Here is a 25,823-nt window from a genome sequence, read left to right on the forward strand (position 1 = left end):
ATGAATAAATGTTTGATAATAAAAATATTATTTATACCTTGAATTGATTTTGTTCTCTCTCATTTTGGTTTAGTTATTGAAAAAGGATGGAATAATGTGTAGTGATATTTTAGATATATTGTATACATTAATACACATGTACAAGTTCTGATTCTCAGTCTGACTGGTCCTTTTCATTTTAGAATACTGGGATGTATGTAGGTGTCTTTTTGGTTTATTCAAACGCCACACCACATTTATTGGTTTATAGGTTTTATTGATATGATTACTGTGGGGAAAAAACAACAAACAAGATCATAAAATTGTACGGCTTGTGATTATGGTTAAATCTATTATCATGCCTTTATTATGTATGTGCTTTCCCAAAGTAAGGAGCCTGTAATTCACTGGTGTGTTGCTGTATACATCATATTTGGATTTTTTTCTTATTATTTTGTTCATAAATAAGACAGTGAGTTTTCTTGTTTGATGTGTTAAACCTTTTTCTTAAATAGACCTTGTATAGTTGACAGTGCAATATGAATTTTACGCATTGCTTAGAGCCTTTTGGTCACCTTAAAATGTTGATGTCTGTATCATTTGGTTTCTTGTGGAGAGTTAGACATTATATTGCATATACTGTACAGAAAAAAATGAATGTCATACACTCGCAAATCAATATGTAATAAAAAAAATGAAATATTTGCCACTGGACGTTTAGCAACCATCAATTAAATCAACCTGATCAACAACAACTAAAATGAAATATTTGCCACTGGACGTTAAGCAAGCATCAATTTAATCAGCCTGATCAACAACAAAGGAAGACACCTTTTCGTGCAGTTTGTATAAAGTAAAAAAAAAAAAGGGTTTTAACTAACAATCAAGTCGACATGTTGTTTCACTATTCACACAGGTCCATGTCTGTTTCAAAATTAAAAGGAGATTTTTCTAGTCTAAAAGTAAAAAAAAAGAAGGGAAACATGTACATTACGCTTACAATATGGTTAATCCCTTTATATTCGAGGTCAAAAGTGAGACTTGTATTGCAATTTTCTATTAAATGATCATTAAGTGTAAGTCCTAACTAAATACACAATCCGTGAAAAGGAGAAACCATAAATTTACCGACGATCATAAAAACAACTGAATGCAAGCTCATAGTATTTCGAAAAACACAATTAGAAAACAATTTACAGACAATCATAAAAAATCAACCCAATACAAACCAAATTAATAATGAACCCAGAAAGTAATCATTTTTTAATGATCTATACAAATTATAAATATTATAAGACAAAGTCGATCATGATAAACGATATTTGTCAAACAATATTTATTATTTAATTCTATAATTTGTAAATAATATTTTCGGAAGGAGTGTGAAAACCTGTGGTGTAACTACTTCGTGTGTACCAGGTGTCAAATAAAACTCATTTTAACAGGTTGTAATTTACCTGACCATCGGATAATTCAAGCCGAATATACATGTCACATTGTGACATTATGTCTCTGAGACAGGTGTATATTTAATAGAAACCCATTATGAAACAATCAAATAATTAACTCCGATACATGACATACAATTTATTACGTATTAATTATTTAATATCGTATTTTTAATACAATATCAAATCTGAGACTACTATAACACTATATGGCCGCAATCTTCAGCCGTAATTAACCTTTATTTGGAAAAACAAAAACAGAAGCCTTTTTCCATTTTTTTTTTCAATCATTCATGAAAATTTAAAAAAATTATTAAATAGTATCGATAATGAGATTTATATATCTGAATTCCATTTTTAGTTAGCACGTGTATACGTGTATCAAAACTATATCCCAGCCAATTCACAAATGCACCTGTTTTTACAGGTAGGTAAAACAGGTAAAACATTTGTATATTTGATCGGGGGATTGTTTATATGATTTCTTGATTGGATGAAATAAACGGGACCTGTTTCAACAACTTCGTTTGTCGGATTTATGAGAATTAACAATCCATTCTCAATCATAGTCGCATAGCTTATTTTAAAAACTTTTAAAACATGTTTTTTATGAAAAACTATTAAAATACATTTATTATTATAAACTATTATAATATAATAATTATTAAAGTAGGATAATCATAATAATAGGAATAATAATGACAGCATAGAAAATTATATTTTGCTTTGTATTATTCATTTTTAATTGAACAATTACATGTCGTCTGCTAACGGTAAAATACGAAACTACGTTAAATTAACGCAGCTAGCTTTTTTGAGTGTAGCCGGTTTAATAGGGAAATCGAGAGTGACCAATCTCTGTGTTATAGTAGTCTCAGGAATAGGTATCAAAAGATACTAAACACAAATTATGACGATAATACATAAATTATCAAAGGCCTCCTAGCAGGTACTGACATGCCAGCCTCAATATTAACTTTTTGAAAGATTATTTCTTCATTGTATGAATGTCAAGCACAATCCCTTCATTAGGGGTTTAGTATTATCAGAGACATATATGTTTCTGGTATTATACATTGTATTATCATAAAGTATATGAGAATCCTCAATCCTCAATCTTATGGCCTTATGGCACAACTCTTCTCATTGGTGCATATTACGCCCTATGTGTATCTTCCTCCATGTATTTTCCTCCATATACTTTAATTTTGTTATTGCTGTTACGATTGAGGTTGCGGATGTTTGGGTATTAAAGTCGAAGCGTCCTGTTTTTGAGATAAAGACCGAAATGATTTCTAACTTCATAATCTGTATCATGCCAACAAGTTCAACAACTCACTGGTTTTAAAATAAATGTGTTTATTTTCAGTGCAAAGACCCTATAAGTGAATTAATATAAAAGCCAAAATATGCAATCTTTAATGACCTGACAACAAAATCGTAACTATATCCCTTCTTAATCATGTAAATAAGTATGTTTAAAATTTTTGTAACTTTTGAGGTAAAAGACAATATTTGTGTGCTTTGTGAAGAATATAACCATAAAAAATGGATGTGAAATAGCTGAACTTATAAGATGTCTGCATTTTGAATTATACTCACAAATGATGTCTTTGTACATGTTGTACTATGATAAAATTTTGTTAATGTTTTGACTAGTTTGTGATATTGAAAACTCTGGTGTAATAATTTTTCAGTAATACAAAATTTTCATTCACGAAAATTAGTACCTTATTGCACACACAACTGAATCATGCAAGTTGCGATTTATAAACACCATAAGATGGTGACAAGGGAACGTCACCATCTAATAAAGGATATTTAACGATAGAAAATGAAAAATCATCTATTTAATCATAAATTTTGGTATTTAGCTTCTTAATCTTTTATGAAATTAATGTAATTACTATGCATTTTTGTTAATTGTAAAATTATTCTGAGTTGTCCAAAATTATTGTTGTAGACCTGGAAATATAAAGGTATCCTAACTATTAAATAATTTGAGTTGGGGAAGATCTTCTTTGGCTCAATGGGTTAGAGCACTGCTTTAAGATCCTGAGATTGAGGATCAAACACTGCTGATTCCATCCATGGATCAAATGAATCACTTATATTGGTCAATTAATAATACAAACTTTATCTACTTTACAATAAAACTATTGTACCAATTAATTGTATTTCTTGAATGTTTAGAATTATGTGGTCAATTTATTGAGCAGTTTCAATAGTTTTTCAGTCAGAAGTTTCCAAAATCCATACATCTGTGGATTGAGATACAATCATTTAAGGATATAACTTGCATATACATGTTGATTCTGTATAACACCAAGAAATAATTTAGTCGCTATGTTTAACCCTCTTGCTGCTGACCGTTTTTCAATATTGCATTTCATATGCCGGGAAATACGATAGCTCGATGTCTGTGACGTAACATGCCAAACAACGATGTAATTCGATATATGACGTCACGAAATAATGACCGTTACATTTCGGACCATTTGGAGAAAACATAACACTGTTTAATCTTCTGTCTTTTAAATGAAAGAGATACAGCATTGACGAGAAGCTTGCATAAATTTAACCATGGACATATGTGTCCCTCCAGCACTGCCAGTGTGGACATATGTGTCCCTCAGGCAGCAATAGGTTTAAAGGAAAAGGTCAATTGTATTTAGTGAAAGTGTCCTTGAGGTGCAAACATTTTGAAAAGAAAAAGACTAGAATTTTTTCTGTGTTTAAATCTATATTTATATAAGAATTTTGCCCTTGTTTTCAGTTTTAGATATTGTACGATGAGATAGCTATATGATGTCATCCCCCAGTGTGAAAGCTGAGAATGGGAGTAAGGTGTTGCCAGGAGACAAGTCTGGGTTGCCATGGGAGATATGGAGAATTATACTTTCCTACCTCTCTGCAGAAGACCTTTGTGGATCAGCCTGTGTATGTAAAACATGGAATGATCTGGTTATGAGTCTGGACAGTACTAGGTAAATACAATAAAACATGGAATGATCTGGTTATGAGTTTGGACAGAACATGTACATGTACTAGGTAAATACCATAAAACATGGAATGATCTGGTTATGAGTTTGGACAGTACTAGGTAAATACAATAAAACATGGAATGATCTGGTTATGAGTTTGGACAGTACATGTACTAGGTAAATACAATAAAACATGGAATGATCTGGTTATGAGTTTGGACAGTACTAGGTAAATACAATAAAACATGGAATGATCTGGTTATGAGTTTGGACAGTACATGTACTAGGTAAATACAATAAAACATGGAATGATCTGGTTATGAGTTTGGACAGTACTAGGTAAATACAATAAAACATGGAATGATCTGGTTATGAGTCTGGACAGTACTAGGTAAATACAATAAAACATGGAATGATCTGGTTATGAGTTTGGACAGAACATGTACTAGGTAAATACCATAAAACATGGAATGATCTGGTTATGAGTTTGGACAGTACTAGGTAAATACAATAAAACATGGAATGATCTGGTTATGAGTTTGGACAGTACATGTACTAGGTAAATACAATAAAACATGGAATGATCTGGTTATGAGTTTGGACAGTACTAGGTAAATACAATAAAACATGGAATGATCTGGTTATGAGTCTGGACAGTACTAGGTAAATACAATAAAACATGGAATGATCTGGTTATGAGTTTGGACAGTACATGTACTAGGTAAATACAATAAAACATGGAATGATCTGGTTATGAGTTTGGACAGTACTAGGTAAATACAATAAAACATGGAATGATCTGGTTATGAGTCTGGACAGTACTAGGTAAATACAATAAAACATGGAATGATCTGGTTATGAGTTTGGACAGTACATGTATTAGGTAAATACAATAAAACATGGAATGATCTGGTTATGAGTTTGGACAGTACTAGGTAAATACAATAAAACATGGAATGATCTGGTTATGAGTTTGGACAGTACATGTACTAGGTAAATACAATAAAACATGGAATGATCTGGTTATGAGTTTGGACAGTACTAGGTAAATACAATAAAACATGGAATGATCTGGTTATGAGTTTGGACAGTACTAGGTAAATACAATAAAACATGGAATGATCTGGTTATGAGTTTGGACAGTACTAGGTAAATACAATAAAACATGGAATGATCTGGTTATGAGTCTGGACAGTACTAGGTAAATACAATAAAACATGGAATGATCTGGTTATGAGTTTGGACAGTACTAGGTAAATACAATAAAACAAGAAATGAATAGTAACATAACAAATATAAAATGAATTTCAGTTTTTTTCCTGTTGAAAAAAAGTTTTCTGAAGTTCATGAACTTGTTAAAAGCTTGTAGAAACACTTATTTTGTTGTTGAATAATTTACTTTCTTTTTTGGACAATTTAATTTCACGGTATTTCAAGTTTAATTGAAAATGTAAGAATTAAATCATACCTTTTAAAAATTGAGAGGCATTTCTTACAGTTCTGGTTTATTTCAATTACAAGGTAACTAACAAATTAATTGTTTTGCAATTTGGACATTAAAGTGGTACCTAACATTACAGGGAGATAACTCTGTAAAATCAGGTAAACGTTTTAATTACGTTGTGTTGTTAAGGGAATATTAAGCTTCTCAATGATCAAAATAAGTGTTTGTGAAACTGCTATATAACCACCAGTGTAATTTTTCTGATAAATCGGTTGGTTCAAATTTTTAAAGTTTTTATATTTTTGTCAAGGGGTCAAAGTAAATACTTTGTCAAAATTTCACGAAAATTAAACGAGCCTAATAAATTTTAGTTATAGTGTTGGGTACCACCTTAAGCTATAGCAAACACATGTGGATCAAACTAATGCAAAACTTGAACCTTTGAAAAAAAAGTTCCATAAAACCTAGCAGATCAGAACACTAACTTGACTAAAGTACATGCATGAAATGTGAAATAGCTGTCTGTTAAGAGGCATTAGAAGTAATGAACACAATAAGGGTTTAAAAAATAAAATTAAAGAGATCTAGAGATGACCTTCAAAGACTCCACATATATTCATGACCTAGATCTTTTTTTTCAATGTTTTAATCATGCTGCTCAAATTTGTCTATTTCAAATGCATCCAATATTATGTCAGATTATAATAGGGCAAACATATTCTTTTGCAAATGCACCATCATATATATATATAGGATTATGTGCCAAAACAAACATAAAACACATTATTTATGTATGTGCCTGTCCCAAGTCAGGAGCCTGTAATTCAGTGGTTTTCATTTGTTTATGTGTTACATATTTGTTTTTCGTTATTTTTTTTACATAAATAAGGCCGTTAGTTTTCTCGTTTGAATTGTTTTACATTGTCTCATCAGGGCCTTTTATAGCTGACTATGTGGAATGGGCTTTGCTCATTGTTGAAGGCCGTGTAGTCACTATGGTGACCTATAGTTGTTAATGTTTGTGTCATTTTGGTCTTTTGTGGATAGTTGTCTCATTGGCAATCATACCACATCTTCTTTTTTATATAGGCTAAACATAAAATAAGAATACATAAATCCAAACATTGTCCTAAGGGAATTTCCGGAAATAGCTTTTTCTATTCAGAAATATTTTTTTTATAATAGAATAGAGAATTGAAAAAAGGAATGTGTCAAAGAGACAAAAATCTGACCAAAAGCAGGAAACAGCACAAGGCAACAATTAGTTCTTCAAAGCAGTTAGAAAATCCTTCCCCTGGAGGTGGTCGTAAGCTGGGCCCTAAACAATAATGGATACTAGATCAGGAAAATGGATGCTAATCTAAACTCCTAAAAGTTTAAAAAAAAAAAAAAATTAAAAAGAGCACACAAAACTAACAAAGGATTGCGGTTTCTGACTTGGGACAGAAGTAGAAATTGTGCAGAATTATTCAACTAAATATAAAAAAGAAGATGTGGTATGATTGCCAATGAGAAAACTATCCACAAAAGACCAAAATGACACAAACATTAACAATTATAGGTCACCGTACGGCACGGCCTTCAACAATGAGCAAAACCCATACCGCAATCATTTTTAATTGGATTGTATTAAAATGAAATAATTCTTAACAAATATTTTATTTTTATTGTTTAAAGGTGGCATGAATTATATTTACAATGTTCAGATTGGAAACATCCATATTGGCCTCTAAACACAGACTCTGAGCCGTTGTCATGGCGACAAGCTTACAGAGACCAAATAATGTCTATAAGGTTCTGGAGTCGATACTCCAAGGAGCCAGATCCTGGCACTAACTGTTTATATGTATTAAAACGCAGAAAGGATCGAAAAGTGATAAGAGTAGGACGAGACATGGAACATAGTACGTTAAAGAGTGCTTTAGCGGTCGCCAACGATTACGATAGAATTGAGGTGTACCCTGGGATATATGATGAACAGTTTGAGATGTCATCCAAAATACCGTTTGAATTGATTGGAGTTGGAGAGCTTGGGAGTATAATTCTGGTTGTTTGTATTGAGCAGATAGGACTAACCGGACGAGTCAGTAACCTTGTATTCAGGGCGCCATGGTTTACTAATTTTATATTAAAGGTAAATTTAAACATGCATATATAAGGAAGTAAAGTTTTGCATTTTCTCAATTTGAAAATATGAAAATAAAAGATAAGAGTTAGTCAGATACTTTTAAAAACCCAGAAGCATCCAAAATGTGAAAGGGTCCATAATAGTTATGTTTAATAAAGATAAGAAAAATATTTGCATACAAAATTTAACTTTATTTGTTCATTTTTTTTATTATAATTTTTGTTCAAAGAAATTATTTGACTTGAAAGAAAAGGAAAGTTATTATTTTAATGAAAACTCTGTAAAAGGGAGTTGCTTTTTTGCCACCTTTGAAAATTTCAATTTTATGTTACCATGTAACTTTTTGTTCAAAGGTTACATTTGCAGAATTTTATTTTATGGCAAAAGGTGTGAAAATGAAAAAACAAACAAACTTTGTGATAACATTTAAAAAAAAAACCCAGAATCTTATAAATGTAGATACTTAAATAATGTATGGTATCATTTCAGGTGCGGTTTGGATATCTGCAGGTAGATAACTGTATATTGGAGGATGGAATGGTCTACGTACAAAGTCCTGGGTCTAGTCACATAAAATACTGCACATTTAGACATGCAACTGTCATCTTTCAACATCTGACAGCAAGTATTATTGAGAATTGTGAGTTTTCACAAACTGACACAGCTGCAGTGACTGTTGAAGGGTATCCAAAAGATGATAGGAATTGGACCTACAATTCTCTATTGGAAAAAATATCACAAAATTGTAATATAAAGAACTTTAATCGACAGAAAAAAGACGTTGCTCCATTTTCTGCGTATTCTGCATCAACTGCATTGACATCTGGTCAAAAGACACTTGAAAAATCGTACACATTTTCAACAGATCGTGATTTTGATCATCGAAGGAAAAGTATTTGTAGTTCAGGGAAATTTTCAAGCATGGTAACGACAACAGATCATGGGAATTGGGGTCATAGTTCAAATGGGTCGGTGCATTTTGAATCTGTTATAAATTCTGATGTTTTGGATTATCTTCCTATACCTACAGCAGTACTTTGTGATCTTCCATCAGTTAACATGATGACACCAAGTCTTCTGCCAAGATTTGATTTGTCCACTTATTTGTCAAAATCGGGTAATGATCATGAAAAATTTGAACAAAATGGCCAAGATAATTATTTAAAACCAACGATATCTCAGTCAAGTGAACAAATGTTTTCTTTACAAAAGACTTCCACAATGGAAGATACTTCATGTGAGCCGTCTGCTCTTACAATGGAAGACTCTGTATTAAAGCTACCTGAGTCTTCACCATCAAATGTGAATGGACAGGCATCATCCAATGAGAATGGTTCATCAAAATCAAATGCGAATGGTCCATCATTATCCAATGAGAATGGACTGTCATCATCCAATTTGATTGGTCCATCCTCATCCAATGATAATCCTCCATCACCTAGTGATTATGTGAATGGAGATACAATAGACTCTTCAAGAAACTGTGCTAATTATGTAATGGAAAATGATGCAAGAAATGTACAAGAAGATGATGAGGCATCGTCACAACATTCCAATGCTATCAGTAACCATAGTAATAGGTCAGGAAGTAGTGAAAGTCTGTACCGGGAAGATTCAGATGAGTTTGATTCTGGATCAGTTGACAGTGGTAATTCTAATCATCTTGTAGGTAGGTTAACAAAATAAATAACTGTAAAGAGGGAAATTTTCAATGTGGGATGAGGATAGGGGAAAACATGGTGGACTTCTGCAGGTCTATGTAGTCAAACTACTGTATAACTTGCCTGTCAACACTGAATTTGTGAGTTCAAATCTCCCCTCCCCACATGACACTTAACTCCAATCTTAATTGACTAGATTGTCAGTTTTGCTACCAAAGGTTAGAGGGTCTCTCCAGGCACTTCTGTTTCCTCAACCAATAAAAACTTATCACAAAGAAATAACTCAGTAGGGGTTGAACACTAATCAATCGATAAATATAGGGGTGGCTCAGGGGTGCTCATGTCTGAAATGTAGCTTTCATGATATTATGTTTTCCTAGCTTACCCCAATCTGAGTAATACTGTAAACCAACTTATTTTACCGGATACTTTATTTCACGTTTCAGCCTTTCTTGTCAACTTCGCACCAATTTAATTTTGCGATTTTGTTATTTACCCAATGTAGTTTAATTATGAAAATTCCAAGCTTTACATTTTCGCGTTGATTTATACATACGCCTTATTTTTCTACTGTGAAAGTCGCGAAAAATAATTTGCTTACGTAAATATGTTGGTTTACTGTATACATGTACTTCTCAGCAAAAATGTAATAGTACAAGTGCTTCTTTTTTTTTTTTTTAAAGTCAATCATATTTGAAGGCACAATGTATTTCTCTGATACCGGTAATCAATGTTATTAATCATTTTAGGTGATAGTTCCACTAGCAGCAGTGACATTGAAGAGGTATCCTATTCATCTGACGATTTCTCTGATACTGGTAATCAATGTTATTAATCATTTTAGGTGATAGTTCCACTAGCAGCAGTGACATTGAAGAGGTATCCTATTCATCTGACGATTTCTCTGTTATCGGTAATCAATGTTATTAATCATTTTAGGTGGTAGTTCCACTAGCAGCAGTGACATTGAAAAGGTATCCTATTCATCTGACGATTTCTCTGATACTGGTAATCAATGTTATTAATCATTTTAGGTGATAGTTCCACTAGCAGCAGTGACATTGAAGAGGTATCCTATTCATCTGACGATTTCTCTGATACTGGTAATCAATGTTATTAATCATTTTAGGTGATAGTTCCACTAGCAGCAGTGACATTGAAGAGGTATCCTATTCATCTGACGATTTCTCTGTTATCGGTAATCAATGTTATTAATCATTTTAGGTGGTAGTTCCACTAGCAGCAGTGACATTGAAGAGGTATCCTAGTCATCTGACGATTTCTCTGTTATCGGTTATCAATTAATGTTATTAATCATTTTAGGTGGTAGTTCCACTAGCAGCAGTGACATTGAAGAGGTATCCTATTCATCTGACGATTTCTCTGATACTGGTAATCAATGTTATTAATCATTTTAGGTGATAGTTCCACTAGCAGCAGTGACATTGAAGAGGTATCCTATTCATCTGACGATTTCTCTGATACTGGTAATCAATGTTATTAATCATTTTAGGTGATAGTACCACTAGCAGCAGTGACATTGAAGAGGTATCCTATTCATCTGACGATTTCTCTGTTATCGGTAATCAATGTTATTAATCATTTTAGGTGGTAGTTCCACTAGCAGCAGTGACATTGAAAAGGTATCCTATTCATCTGACGATTTCTCTGATACTGGTAATCAATGTTATTAATCATTTTAGGTGATAGTTCCACTAGCAGCAGTGACATTGAAGAGGTATCCTATTCATCTGACGATTTCTCTGATACTGGTAATCAATGTTATTAATCATTTTAGGTGGTAGTTCCACTATCAGCAGTGACATTGAAGAGGTATCCTATTCATATGACGATTTCTCTGTTATCGGTAATCAATGTTATTAATCATTTTAGGTGGTACTGGTAGTTCCACTAGCAGCAGTGACATTGAAGAGGTATCCTATTCATCTGACGATTTCTCTGATACTGGTAATCAATGTTATTAATCATTTTAGGTGGTAGTTCCACTAGCAGCAGTGACATTGAAGAGGTATCCTATTCATCTGACGATTTCTCTGTTATGGGTAATTAATGTTGTTAATCATTTTAGGTGGTAGTTCCACTAGCAGCAGTGACATTGAAGAGGTATCCTATTCATCTGACGATTTCTCATCGGAGGAAGAATCAGTTATCATGTTATCACATCCTGACCATCAAATGCCAAGGTCAATCTCCTCCATTAGTCTGGGAGCAGACGTACAGTCAATCTGTAGTCAGAACCAATCAGAACACATTAAAATCATCGAAGATAATGACATGAAGAAAGTTTTGGACGAAATTAGAGGATGTATGATTCATCGATGTCGGATCACGCAGGGTAAAGGGGGTGTGGTTGTAGCGTTACAAGGTCATGCTGTGATATCTCATTGTGATATTAATTCTGTTGGATATGGTATGAGATGTATTCAGAATTCAAAGGTAGGTTTAACAAGAAGTAAAAATAACTAAAAAAATCCCCAAAAACTCAGAGTTCAATTCAAAATATCAAATGGTGAAATCAAAAGCTCAGACACATCAAATGAATGCAAAACAGCTGTCATAATCCTGATTTTGTACAGCAATTTCTCTATGTATATTGACAAAAATGTGTCATGTAGCAAGGCAAAAACAAAAATCAGTAAGAAAAACACAGGCACTCTCATTGTGTAAGTGTAGTTCGAACAAATTTCAAATAGCATCCTGGTTAACAGGGAACTATGCAATACCATCTTGTTTCTAGAAATTATAACATTACACCATTACAAAATCTCTTGATCAGCATCATTTTTTAAAAGCTCCTGGGGATCACATTACCTTGACACTTAACCAGTAATCTTGTATACTGTAAATTCAGAAATTATTGCGATGTTTTTATTATTGCAAAAAATGCGACAGAGTTGTAAACACAAATTTTTTTTGTAAAACTGGCATTTTGAAATATTTCATATGAATTAAATAGGATTTTTTTCAAAATCGTAAAAATTAAAATGGCATTTAAGTCTAAAATGACAAAATTGCAAAAATAAATGCACACAATAATTTCTGAATTTACAGTAGTTAATTAAGGATACAAAAGTTCATATGAGCTGTATCGGAAGATATCAACCTTACGCTAGTGCACATTTACATTTACATGTACATTTATACAACTTTGATTAGTTTTAGGAAAATTTAACATGTAATAAGTATGAAATATAAGATGCATTTTGGTCTGCGTTGTAGGGTTCTTATAACAACACAATTTTCAAACAGTTATAGACTTTTGATCAAGATTTTATTTCAAGTCAAAATAGGATAACATTTAACAGGCTATTATTTGAACTTGGAATTATTTTTAATTATGGAATTTGCATAATTTCTTGTGTTTAAAATTTTTAATAAATTCCATGTTTATTTGGTGTTATGATTTTTTGAGCGGTTCATAAAACTTTCCATACAATGTATTTTGGATAGATAGTGTTGTGTGCGGCACAGTACATTCTATTGAAAATATACTATTTTCTTTGTAATAGAAAGTGCTGTGCGCAGCACAAAACATTTCAGTACAGAATAAGCATGGAATTTATTAAAAATTTCAATAACAAGAAATCAAGCAAATTCCATAATTAAAAACAATTCCAAGTTCAAATAATAGCCTGTTATTTATTTTGATATTCACTTGCATAAGGTCTATTTCTATACGACAGAGCCCATCTTATATATTTGTCGAACAAAATCAGCATAAAGAATATTTTCAGGTTGTGATATTAAAGAATGAGATCCATCATTGTAGAACCTCAGGAATTTTTATGAGATTAGCAGCTTCAGGTGTTATAGCAGGTAAATATGGGAGATAATTTACACAAATTGAGCAAGAGTTACTTCCCTATTGTTGCCTTGTTGGAATTATAAATTCATGTTGTTCTGCTGACCCCCTAGAGGTTAGAAAAAGATTTTTGTTAAACAATCTGAATCAAATGTTTTTACGATTGCTTGTTTCTGGATCCTTATTGTGAATGTGTTTATGATTTATATTATTTTTAAATAACAAAATATTGTTTACACTAAATGTTTTTACGATATTTGTCCACTGAAGACAATTAAATTTTCTGATTTATGAGACTTGAATTTTAAACAGTTCAAATTTAATTGTCTAGAGTTGATTGATATTACATTTTTATGTAACGGTAACGGTATTGCACAATATTCTGAAGTTGAATCTATTTCTTAAATGGTTTTGGATAATTTTCATTTTTAGCTCACCTGGCCCGAAGGGCCAAGTGAGCTTTTCCCATCACTTTGCGTCCGGCGTCCGGCGTCCGTCGTCCGTCGTCGTTAACTTTTACAAAAATCTTCTCCTCTGAAACTACTGGGCCAAATCAAACCAAACTTGGCCACAATCATCATTGGGGTATCTAGTTTAAAAAATGTGTGGCGTGACCCGGTCAACCAACCAAGATGGCCGCCAGCGCTAAAAATAGAACATAGGGGTAAAATGCAGTTTTTGGCTTATAACTCAAAAACCAAAGCATTTAGAGCAAATCTGACATGGGGTAAATATGTTTATCAGGTCAAGATCTATCTGCCCTGAAATTTTCAGATGAATCGGTCAATCGGTTGTTGGGTTGCTGCCCCTGAATTGGTAAATATAAGGAAATTTTGCTGTTTTTGGTTTTTATCTTGAATATTATTATAGATAGAGATAAACTGTAAACAGCAATAATGTTCAGCAAAGTAAGATCTACAAATAAGTCAACATGACCAAAATGGTCAGTTGACCCGTTTAGGAGTTATTGCCCTTTATAGTCAATTTTTAACAATTTTTCGTAAATTAAAGTAATCTTTTACAAAAATCTTCTCCTCTGAAACTACTGGGCCAAGTTAATCCAAACTTGGCCACAATCATCTTTGGGGTATCTAGTTTAAAAAATGTGTGGCGTGACCTGGTCAACCAACCAAGATGGCCACCACGGCTAAAAATAGAACATAGGGGTAAAATGCAGTTTTTGGCATATAACTCAAAAACCAAAACCTTTTGAGGAAATTTGACATGAGATAAAAATGTTTATCAGGTCAAGATCTATCTGCCCTGAAATTTTCAGATGAATCAGTCAATTGGTTGTTGGGTTGCTGCTCCTGAATTGGTAATTTTAAGGAAATTTTGCTGTTTTTGGTTTTTATCTTGAATATTATTATAGATAGAGATAAACTGTAAACAGCAATAATGTTCAACAAAGTATTATCTACAAACAAGTCAACATGACCGAAATGGTCAGTTGACCTGTTTAGGAGTTATTGCCCTTTATAGTCAATTTTTAACCATTTTTTCGTAAATCTTAGTTATCTTTACAAAAATCTTCTCCTCTGAAACTACTGGGCCAAATTAATCCAAACTTGGCAACAATCATCTTTGGGGTATCTAGTTTAAAAAATGTGTGGCGTGACCAGGTCAACCAACCAAGATGGCCACAAAGGCTAAAAATAGAACATAGGGGTAAAATGCAGTTTTTGGCTTATAACTCAAAACCAAAGCATTTAGAGCAATCTGACTTGGGGTGAATTTGTTTATCAGATCAATATCTATCTGCCCTGTAATTGGAAGATGAATCTGACAACCTGTTGTTGGGTTGCTGCCCGTGAATCGGTAATTTTAAGGAAATTTTGCTGTTTTTGGTTATTATCTTGAATATTATTATAGATAAAGATAAACTGTAAACAGCAGTAATGTTCAGCAAAGTAGGATCTATAAATTAGTCAACATGACCGAAATGGTCAATTGACCCCCTAAGGAGTTATTGTCCTTTATAGTAAATTTTTAACAATTTTCATAAAATTTTAAATTTTTAATTAACATTTCCACTGATACTACTGGGCCAATTTCAATATAGATAGAGATAATTGTAAGCAGCAAGACTGTTTAGTAAAGTAAGATTTAAAAACACATCACCATCAACAAAACACAATTTTGTCATGAATTCATCTGCTTCCTTTGTTTAATATTCACATATACCAAGGTGAGCGACACAGGCTCTTTAGAGCCTCTAGTTCTCTTTCCTTTTTTTTTTTTAACAACAAATATAGTCTTTATTCTAAAGATATCTTGTTACAATTATACTTCACTGTCCAAGCGCCAGTGGAGTATTCCTGTGAAAAAACTTCTGAGTTGCCAGGAACATACCCAGAATATAATAAACAACTATTACAATATTTTCAACTTATTCTATTAAATCAATTTCTTCAAATTTATGAAAAATACATTTTGAGAAATTATTTTGCTTTCCTTCATAACCCTTCTTAATTCCTTTATAAACAATTCATACACATCTATATATTTCAATTTTTGCTCTGAAACATAGTATGACTTGAAAATACAAAAACCTAAAACTGTCAAAAAATAGTTGAAACCATAATAACCTTTATCTGATACTTTGTATCCAAATACTAATTGTTTAACTGATATCTTATTTTTAAAATTGAGTTTTGCAAGAAGATGTTCCACTTTATCCCAAAAGTCTTTTAAAAAAGAACATGTTATAAAGAAATGAAAGTAATCTTCCTCTTCTGTTTGACAAAAATTACATTAACTATTAGTAGAAATTTTCCATTTAAATAGTAATTGCTTTGTGGGAATAATATAATTTAGCAGTTTCCATCTAAACATTTTCATCTTATTCTCTCTTAAAAATTTAAATATAAAATCGTTTACGAATGACATATTTGGCTTGCTATCTAGCTTTAATTTTTTTGTCCAAATATTGATATCAATCGGCTGTGTATACTTTTGATCTACTAGACTATTATATAACATTTTATTAAAGATATCTTGTGCTTGTTTTTGTTTATTTCCCCATCTCAAATTATCCTTATTAATACTAATTTTACTCTTTAAAGAGTTTTCTTTAATTAGAATTTGCTGCCATTCCTTTGGGATGGAAGATTTTAATATTGTAAACTCTGCAATCCAATTCGACTTATTGCTTAATTTTTCTAAAATAAAACCCTCTGATAACTTTCCCTCACGATCAAGTATGTCGTTGATGTAAATCAAACCACTTGCTACCCAGTTTTGAAAGAACAAACTTTTGTTACAATGTTTAACGTATCTATTTCCCCAAATAATCTGTTTTCTTATATTTGAAAAATGATCTTTAAATTTTGTAAAACCTCCCCCTGTTTTCACCCAGCTTGAAATTACTTGCAAATAAAAGTCTGGTATATTTTCAAATTCTTTTAGTGATTTAATGTTATCTAAATTCATGTTAAAGACAAGATAATTTTTTCCCAGATTGTTGAAATATTTGGTAGGAATAATCTTCCAGTTCGGCATAGTGGTTTAATTGAATTTGGAAACCCATGAAGCTTTCAGTGATGTAAAATAGCTATCAAAATCAACCATTTTTAACCCCCCTTTTTGATAATCGCCAATAAGTGTATTTCTTTTTACTTTGTCATTTTTACCTTCCCAAATATATTTAAAACAACAGCTTTCAATCTCTTTTATGTATTTGTTTGGAACAATACACGAAGTAGCCAAAAATGTAAATTTAGGTAAGATCAAAGATTTTATAATTAATATTTTTCCAATTGTTGTTAATTTTCTTTTTTTCCATGCCTTCAGTAAGGATTTCATTTTATCAATTTTAGGTTCCCAATTTAACTTTTCACATTCGTTTATGTTGTGACCAAAATAAATCCCTAAGGCTTTAACTGGTTTGTCCGTCCATTTTTCTCTTTCCAATCATCTGCAAAAGGTATAAATATTTTTACAAGGGTTGCGTTTTATATCGTAGCCGCTACATAGGGCTTCATAGTTTTTGACCACTGAAAGTGTAGCTACATATAGCCTAGCTACTAAATAGCTCTAGATAGCAGCTATGCTAGCTGCAAGTTCAGTAGTATAAAATCTATGTTACCCTATCTTGCTGCTAAGATATTGAGCACAACCCTTACAATAATGACATGATCAGACTTGGTTTTCTTTTTCCAGACATTCAGAGATCATGGGAATATTTACCATTTAAACATTTGAATTTAAAAAAACCAAAACGATCTTTATTTATGCATGCAAGTCCTTGTGTAAAAAATTAAATTTTTCAATATGAGTGCAGGGTACCTCACCAACTGTCACTTTTTGTGGGGGATTTCCCCAATGAATGCTCCCAAATGGAAATTTTGGAAGAGCAATTTTGTCCACAATTTTAAACAAATAATTAATTTTACAATGGTAATAGGCTTGTAAAAGTATGAAGAAGCAAAAAAACAACATTAAAATGTATTGGAAGGCCCCTTGAAGGATGTGTAGGACTTTAAGAGCCATCATGCACGTAAAAACTCCATGGGCATTTTGAAAAGTTGGCAGGTATATGTGAGTGTTAATTTTACATTTTGTTTTAGGCAATGATATACATTCCAATTGTGAGGCTGGTATTGACATAAGAAAGAATGCTGATCCTATTGTACAGGTATAATGAAATTAAATTCAAACTGAGGTTTTATTTTTAGGATTTTGGTCAAAACAAACCTGTATATCACATCTAAAGTATAAATTTAAATTATTTCTGAAAAAGTGGGGGGAAAAATATGGAAATTTTTTAATCCTACATCCTCTTTTTTTATTGAGACTATGAAGAAAAATTAGATTCTTGAAACCAATTTTATTTTCTTTTATTAAAGAGCTTTGATATAATTAGAATATTATCAAGAGTGATATAGCAAATCAACCTCATGCAAGTGCACATATACATGTGAATGTGTAAGACTGATTAATTTTGGAGCATTCAAATACAAAATAAAAGATGAACTTAAGTCGTTGCTGTAGGGTTCTTATATCAACTGAACAGTTACAGACGGTCGATTTTTATTAGACACAGCTCAAATCTTATTATTGGTATTTTAATGTGATCATATTTTGATTTTATTTACAGTGCAACAGAATTCACCACAGTAAGAGATCAGGTGTTGTTGTACTTGGGAGTGGGCGTGGTCAGATTAAAAGTAACGAGATCTACCAAAACAAGGAGGCTGGAGTTTACATTCTGTACAGAGGGAATCCTATTGTCAGGTAAAAGCTTAAGTCATAGTCAGTTTTATACCCCTCCACTGAAGTATTAGGGTATACTGATTTACCTCTGTCTGTCCTGTTTTTCCCATGCTATTCCATCCCAATTTTTATAGCATGTTTAATGGCCATGTTTGAAAGTTTTGTCGTATATTTCAAAAGAACTACTAGAGCTTCCTAAAAGGAGTAGGTCCAGTTAGACCCCTTTTCGGCCCCAAAATATAGCAGTTTTACAAAATTGTTAAATTGTAAACTTTTAGTTATTCATTGGACTGTAGAATGCTTCTGCTTCATTAATATGGCTGTTTTTGACAATACAATGCACATATTTTGGGTACTATCACCATTAAGTCATGCTAAATTAACGCAATCTTCACATTTCTAGCATTTTAGTTAAATTTTAGATGGTTTACGTGTAAAACGGAAGTGGCCTCATTCGTGTTCATCCTTAATATTGAAATGTGAGTTGTATTTGATGATGATACATAACATATATAAAGGCATAAGGGAGATAAAAAGACCAAATGACACAGACATTAACAACTTTAAGTCACAGTTTAACCTTATGTAACAATGAGCAAAACCACTACCCACTAGTCAAAAATCAACCCAAAAAAATCAATTCATTTTGGCCCCAGATGACTTTTAAAATGTATATGATATAATATGTCTTTGAAAAAGCTACAAATCATTTTTCTTTGGTGAAAAAACTCAATAAGTTTGCATTAAAATTGAAATATCTTTTTCATCTCATAGGTGAACTATATTTTTTTTTTTTTTTCAAATGACCTCTTCTCAAACTAAACTATTAAAATTTAAGCGATTTCAGTAATTTAGTTAATTTTTTTATTGCGATATAACCTCATAAACTATCCTGGATTTTTACCAAACTTGGACAGAAGCTTCTTACAATCAAAAGATAGTATTGAGAGGAATATTTAGATTGATTTTTTCCATCATTTTAGTTGAGCCTACAATTAACAGCAAAAGATGGCGAGACACTGGGTTCCTACGGAACCCTTACAATTTGTTTTCATTTTACTTTTTATCAAATATTATGATAAACTTCATTTTTTTTAAAATATAGAGAAATCCTATAATTAAAAATAAAAAAATATTTGTACATGCAAGTCCCCTTAATATGAAATGGACTACTGATACTATCACAACATATTTAGCAGAAATTTATGCTTTATATTATTTAGCAAGAACCATATACACAGTGGAAAGGCTGCTGGGATAGCTATCAATGAAGGAGGTACAGGGTATATTGCTGGTAGGTTATAGCTAAACAAATGGAGGCTAGAAAGTATGAATTAGTAAGCTCCATTGACAGTTTTTATACGACTGCTAAAAAATATTTTGGTTCGTATAATGGTATCATGTCGTTGTCGTCTGCATTGTCCAAAGACACATTAAGTTTCCAGACAATAACTTTAGTTAAGGTAAAAGGATCTCTATGGAATTTTACTAGAAGGTACAATACCACAAAAGGAAGGTTAGGATTGATTTTGGGGGTTGTGGTACCATCAGTTTAGGAATATGGGTCAAAAAGAGGCCAAAATAGGCATTTTTTGTAGTTTCTTGACAATAACTTGTGTGTAAGCGTATGGATATCTCTGAAATTATACTACAAGGTTTCATATCTCCAAAGGAAGGCTTATATTGAGTTAAGGGGTCAAATTGCCCTAATCATTTAGGAGTTAGGGGCCACAAAGAGTTTGTGGGTCATTACTCCAAATGGGGGGTGTCAAAAAGTTGGGAGTGGTGATTTTTTTCCAATTGTTTTGCATTATTTATTTTTTTCTTAAAAAATTTCATTTTATATTGATTATATCAGACAATATTTCAAATGTTTATGGTCTTCGACCTTATTTATTTGGTGTCAGAAACCTATATTATGTAAAAAAATTAGACCACAATCCAGGGTTTGATCTCTGTGGTCGTATCAGGCCGCACTTGATGAAGCATTTTATTCTAATTCAAATTGGATTAAGGTACTAGAGTAAAACTATTTATCATATTTGTGGAGATCCATTTTCATTCATCCATTTTCCATCTTTTCAACTGGAAGATAAGCAACAAACTATTAAATTCATATGAAACAAGTGACCAGTGAAAAACAATTTATATCCAATTCTTGAACCAATGCATGTATATATCATAAACTTAGGGGGTCTCATTGGGGGGTTCTGATCCCGCATCCCTGTTACTGTTTTGTCAGATTTGGGTATCCAGCTTACACTATATACGTAAGCAATTTTCATTATTTCCCGGGTCCTGCGAGACCTCATTTCCAGTTTTCACCAAACAATAATTTGACTTTCACATGTCACGCTTAAAAAAAATCGACAATCCTGCGTCATGCTTAGACCACATTGAGACGCACAACTTAGTCTTCTGTGCACGATTTTATCATTTTTTACGCAACTATATTGTATAATCATCAATTCTTTTTCTCTCTTTGTCTTTTATGAAGTGAAAATATGGCAGCTACTTAAATGTTGTGTTTAGAAGCTGAAGTTTACCGATTGACACCTTTGTAAACAATCAACAATTAAACGTGGACATTGAGCACATGTTTAACATTTACAATCAGATAATAGTTTATTTAAAGGACAGATCCATGCGTATTGCGATTACCATTTATTACGAGATGGTCACGCTGAGGTCACTTTGCATATGGAAAATATATTGGCGAATTGCTTCCTGGAGGCAAGGAATTCAAATAAAGTTAACTTCTTCTGAATATGAACAAAAAACGAATTTTCTTCAGAAAAAAGTACATGCATATGTACATAAGTTTATAATGAAAACTATCCATTTAGTTATAGAAAACATATGCATTATTTTTTTTTTAATTTGAGGTTTCATATGACTTTAATTAATTCATCAATAGTTCTCTTCAATTCAACATGTGTTTATCTATCTAAAAGAAGTTTATCATTTCCTAAAAATGTCTGATATCATCCATAGATTTTATTACCTAATAAATGACAAGGGACATATCTCAGAAACTATTTATGATTATTGCATAAAACTTCACACACAAGACAAAGGGAGTATCATTTGCTCATGCACAGCTGTTTATATTAATTTTTGTCCTTATAGTCCAGTCATTCTAGCAAAAAATTGACCCCAACCAGAAAGTAATTGCAACAAAAGATTTTTATATTTTAATCTTTAGCATTATACCCCAAATTTACACAGAAAAAAGTCCCATAAAATCTAACTTGAGAAAGACTAAAAAAATCACCATTTAAAATTCCTATGGAGATTTGCATTGAAAGGGGAGATAGTTCTTGCAACTTATTGTTTTCTCTATATTTTACAGACAATGTCATATCTGAGAACCATTGGGGAGGTGTAGACATACGACATGGAGGTGACCCAGTCATAGTCCAGAATGTCATCTGTAATGGTCTGTCTGATGGCGTTGTTATTGGAGAGAAAGGAAAGGGCAGCATAGAAAATAATGTGATATCAGGTATTGTTAGTAGTATTGTGGTTCAGAGAAAGGTCAAAGACAAGCAATGTTTTATCTAGTAAGGGACGACATCAAAAGATCGATGTAGGATAAAAAACTTAAATCAAATAGTTTGGGGGTTGGGGGGGGGGGGGGGGGTTCAACATTTGCTGCAAGTTTTTTTAATCCAAAATCGATTTTACATATATCCCTATTGGTCAATCAATTTTTACCAAATTAAGTTAAGGGGGGGGGGGGGGGGGGTGTCATTGAAAAAAGCTATGTGAATTAGGTTTTTTATCCTTCATTGAACTTTTGATGTGGTCCCTAAGAACATCAAGAGAGTTTTAAAGGAATTTTTTTCAAAATTTTTTACAGTAAATATCATTTGGTTAGAATTTTTCTTATGACTATAGAATCAGTGAGAAAAGTAGCATAGTAAAACATGTTAAATCAGTTTAGTTTTTACAGTTTTATATATCATTACATTCAGCGGTATTGTTGAAGCAATATAGCATCAAATTGATAATAACAAATTGGTATAAAATTATTTTATGGTCCTGAATTTTTTCTCCTGTATATATGTAGGACTGAAATCTATGGCGGGTACCAAATCTATGGCAGATTCCTAATCTTTAGCAAATGTGACGTTAAACGTCAAACAGATTTTTGTTTTCTCTAAATCTATGGCATATCTTTAAATTGCGTGATTTTCCGTGGGAATGAGTAGCATATAATATTGCCATATTACATCGTTACCGCCGCTAATGATGGGAAAACCAATAGATTTGAACACCCTTCCAGATGAAGGTTTATATAAAAATATTACATAGATTCTGAATGACCTGACATCATATTTGCCATAGATTTGAGTCCTTAGATATAGGAAGATGTGGTGTGAGTGCCAATGAGACAACTCTCCATCCAAATAACAATTTAAAAAGTAAACCATTATAGGTCAAAGTACGGCCTTCAACACAGAGCCTTGTCTCACACCGAACAACAAGCTATAAAGGGCACCAAAATTACTAATGTAAAAGTATTCAAACGGGAAAACCAATGGTCTAATCTATATAAACAAAACGAGAAACACGTATATATTACATAAACAAACAACAACTACTGTACATCAGATTCCTACATTTTAGAGAATCATGTCATAAGTCATTTCATATTAAAATCTAACATGTCTCTTTATTACCACAGGGAATTCTGGGTGTGGAGTCTGGGTTACTACTGCTTGTCAGCCTATGATCCATGGGAACCAGATCAACAACAATGGAAGTAATGGAATTACCTTTGTAAACAAAACTGTAAGTATCCATGGTTACATCAAAAACAACTTATGAAAATACCCAAGTAAATTGTTTAAAAGGTCTCAAACTTTTATAATGTAAAAAAAAATTTGAATATAAATAATAAGGACAGGAATAGAAAAATACAAGTAACCACACAAATATTTGTGAAAACAAAGACACACTCATAAACAAAGAAAAGAATAAACAAGAACTATCTTTAAAAAAGATATCCGACGTATTTAAATTTGAGTATATGTTTAAAACTATCATTTCGATTTACCATTTAAATAACATTTTCTCTGTTTTTGTTCAGTATTCTCGGTCCTCGTATCTTTCTGTTTATATTCACCAAAACCCCACGGAAATCTCACATGCGTAGGTGCGTTTTAAAAGTCATGTACATTCGTACAACAAAGTTTACATTAAAAATTATACAATTGTCCCGAATAAACAGCTGTCATGGATGCAAAGAGCTATTGGAGAAACAATTATTTGGTTAAAAATATAAATCTTTGTAAGATCTTGTTCAAATATTTATAGTTTTTCACTTGCTTTCTATCACGATATAATTAACGAGACGTTTTTTTCAAACACAACCAAATAACCAACCATGACAGCATTTTTTCCAATCACAGAAAGGATTTTCAAGCATGCGTATTCCTTTTATTTGCCATAGTTAAGTGTCCTTAAGTTTGTGGTGTTGAATCTATTTAATGTGGGCTCACACCTCTCCCTTTTACTCTTTTGACCATTTGTCCTTAAAGTAAAACACAGTAAAAATTTGCAAAGCCCTGCTGACAAAAGGATGACCACAAAATGAAATAAAGTATAACTCATAAAGTAGTACAAAATGTGCTTACTGCAAAGTGCTGGAGTCTAAGAAAGCTACAGTTTTGGTTGAAATGTCTGCTCACGAAACTGCTGTTAACTGAAGGTTGATTCTTGATAGGGGGTCTCATTGGCGGGTTCTGATCCTGGATCCCGCTTACTGTTTTGTCAGATTCCTGTATCCCGCTAATACTATGCATGTAAGCAATTCTCATTTTTTTGGTTATTTCCAGTGTCCCGCTAGACTTCATTTTACCGTTTTCATGTCACCATAATTTGACTATCATGTGTCATGCTTACAAAAAATTAGTACGCTTCGACCCCAATGATAATGGTCAGTTGAATATACGTAACACACATACATGTTTTTTTTTGTCTATTTAGAATTATTTACTTTTTTAATCAGGATTTGTCCCATGAAGGGGAGACAATGAATGTTGATATAGGAGAAATGACGAGTCAGCGTAGCATGCAGATGTGGCAGCTCTTTAATGATGAACAGCCACCACCAAGAAGAATGTGTACCAGAGCCACTGTGGAATATAACAGCATATACCATAATAATGGTAAACTCAACAAAACATCATTCGTTTCCCAAAACAATTTTTAGATGAATTGATTTCCAAAATATAAAATATTGTTTACAATAATGGAAAATTTTTATGGTTGGGTTTGTTTTTTCTAATTTCAAAATGAAGACAAAAAAAACTTGAAAGTATGACCTCCCATTAAATTTATTTTTATTCCTCATTTATGGGCATTATGTTTTTTCAGTCAGTGTGTCCGTTTGTCCATCCGTCTTTTCGTTTGTTCATCTATCCTGCATCAGGTTAAAGTTTTTGGTTAAGATAGTTTTTGATGAAGTTGAAGTCCAATGAACTTTAAACTTAGTACACATGTTCCCAATGATATGATCTTTTTAATTTTAATGCCAAATTAGAATTTGACCCCAATTTCACGGTTCACTGAACATAGAAAATGATAGTGCTAGTAGTGCATCCTAATACTATGGACACATACTTGTTTTAAGTAATATAATACATTTAAAAGTTTATCAATATAAAATATGTATTTCGGAAAGACTATTATAGTTACCATGAATATTAGAAACTACAAAAAAACTCTGCAAACATCACATAAATTTAAACATTGATAAATAAAAATAATAGACCTTATCACTATTTGGGAATTTGGGACAACTGACATGAGAATATGTGACACTTGAAATATGGACTTAAGGTGGTACCCGTCACTAAAATTAATTTGGCTAGTTTTCATAAAATTTTGTCAAAGTACTTACTTTGACCCTTTATCAAAAACATAAAAATTTCAAAAATTTTGAACCAACCGTTTTGGCAGAAAAATTACACTGATTATATAGCAGTTTGACAAACACCAATTTTGATCATTGAGAAGCTTACTATTCCTTTTACAACACAACATAATTAAAATGTTTAGCTGACTTTACAGAGTTATCTCCCTGTAGTGTTAGGTACCACCTTAATACAACAAATATTCTTTGTATCATCAGA

The 25,823-nt window shown here is 32.1% G+C and overlaps 1 protein-coding gene across 4 annotated transcripts in view; it reads left to right on the plus strand.

The window, feature by feature from the left end:
• Positions 1-25,823, plus strand: part of LOC134690817 (F-box only protein 10-like) — a 36,051-nt gene that overhangs the window by 2,542 nt on the left and 7,686 nt on the right. For 2 of the 4 annotated variants that reach the window (XM_063550913.1, XM_063550914.1), the window contains exons 2-12: positions 4,204-4,414; positions 7,533-7,989; positions 8,473-9,652; positions 11,734-12,101; positions 13,400-13,481; positions 18,036-18,103; positions 18,566-18,702; positions 19,905-19,975; positions 22,034-22,186; positions 23,372-23,478; positions 24,698-24,857. In XM_063550913.1, coding sequence (XP_063406983.1) covers positions 4,233-4,414; positions 7,533-7,989; positions 8,473-9,652; positions 11,734-12,101; positions 13,400-13,481; positions 18,036-18,103; positions 18,566-18,702; positions 19,905-19,975; positions 22,034-22,186; positions 23,372-23,478; positions 24,698-24,857 — 2,965 coding nt within the window. In that variant the 5' untranslated portion in view covers positions 4,204-4,232. Of the gene's footprint in view, positions 1-4,203; positions 4,415-5,497; positions 5,613-5,636; positions 5,665-7,532; positions 7,990-8,472; positions 9,653-11,733; positions 12,102-13,399; positions 13,482-18,035; positions 18,104-18,565; positions 18,703-19,904; positions 19,976-22,033; positions 22,187-23,371; positions 23,479-24,697; positions 24,858-25,823 lie in introns of those variants that run through there. The other 2 variants (XM_063550915.1, XM_063550916.1) reach the window with 2 other exon arrangements.

Source organism: Mytilus trossulus, chromosome 11 (assembly GCF_036588685.1).
Source record: "Mytilus trossulus isolate FHL-02 chromosome 11, PNRI_Mtr1.1.1.hap1, whole genome shotgun sequence".
NCBI lineage: Eukaryota > Metazoa > Mollusca > Bivalvia > Mytilida > Mytilidae > Mytilus > Mytilus trossulus.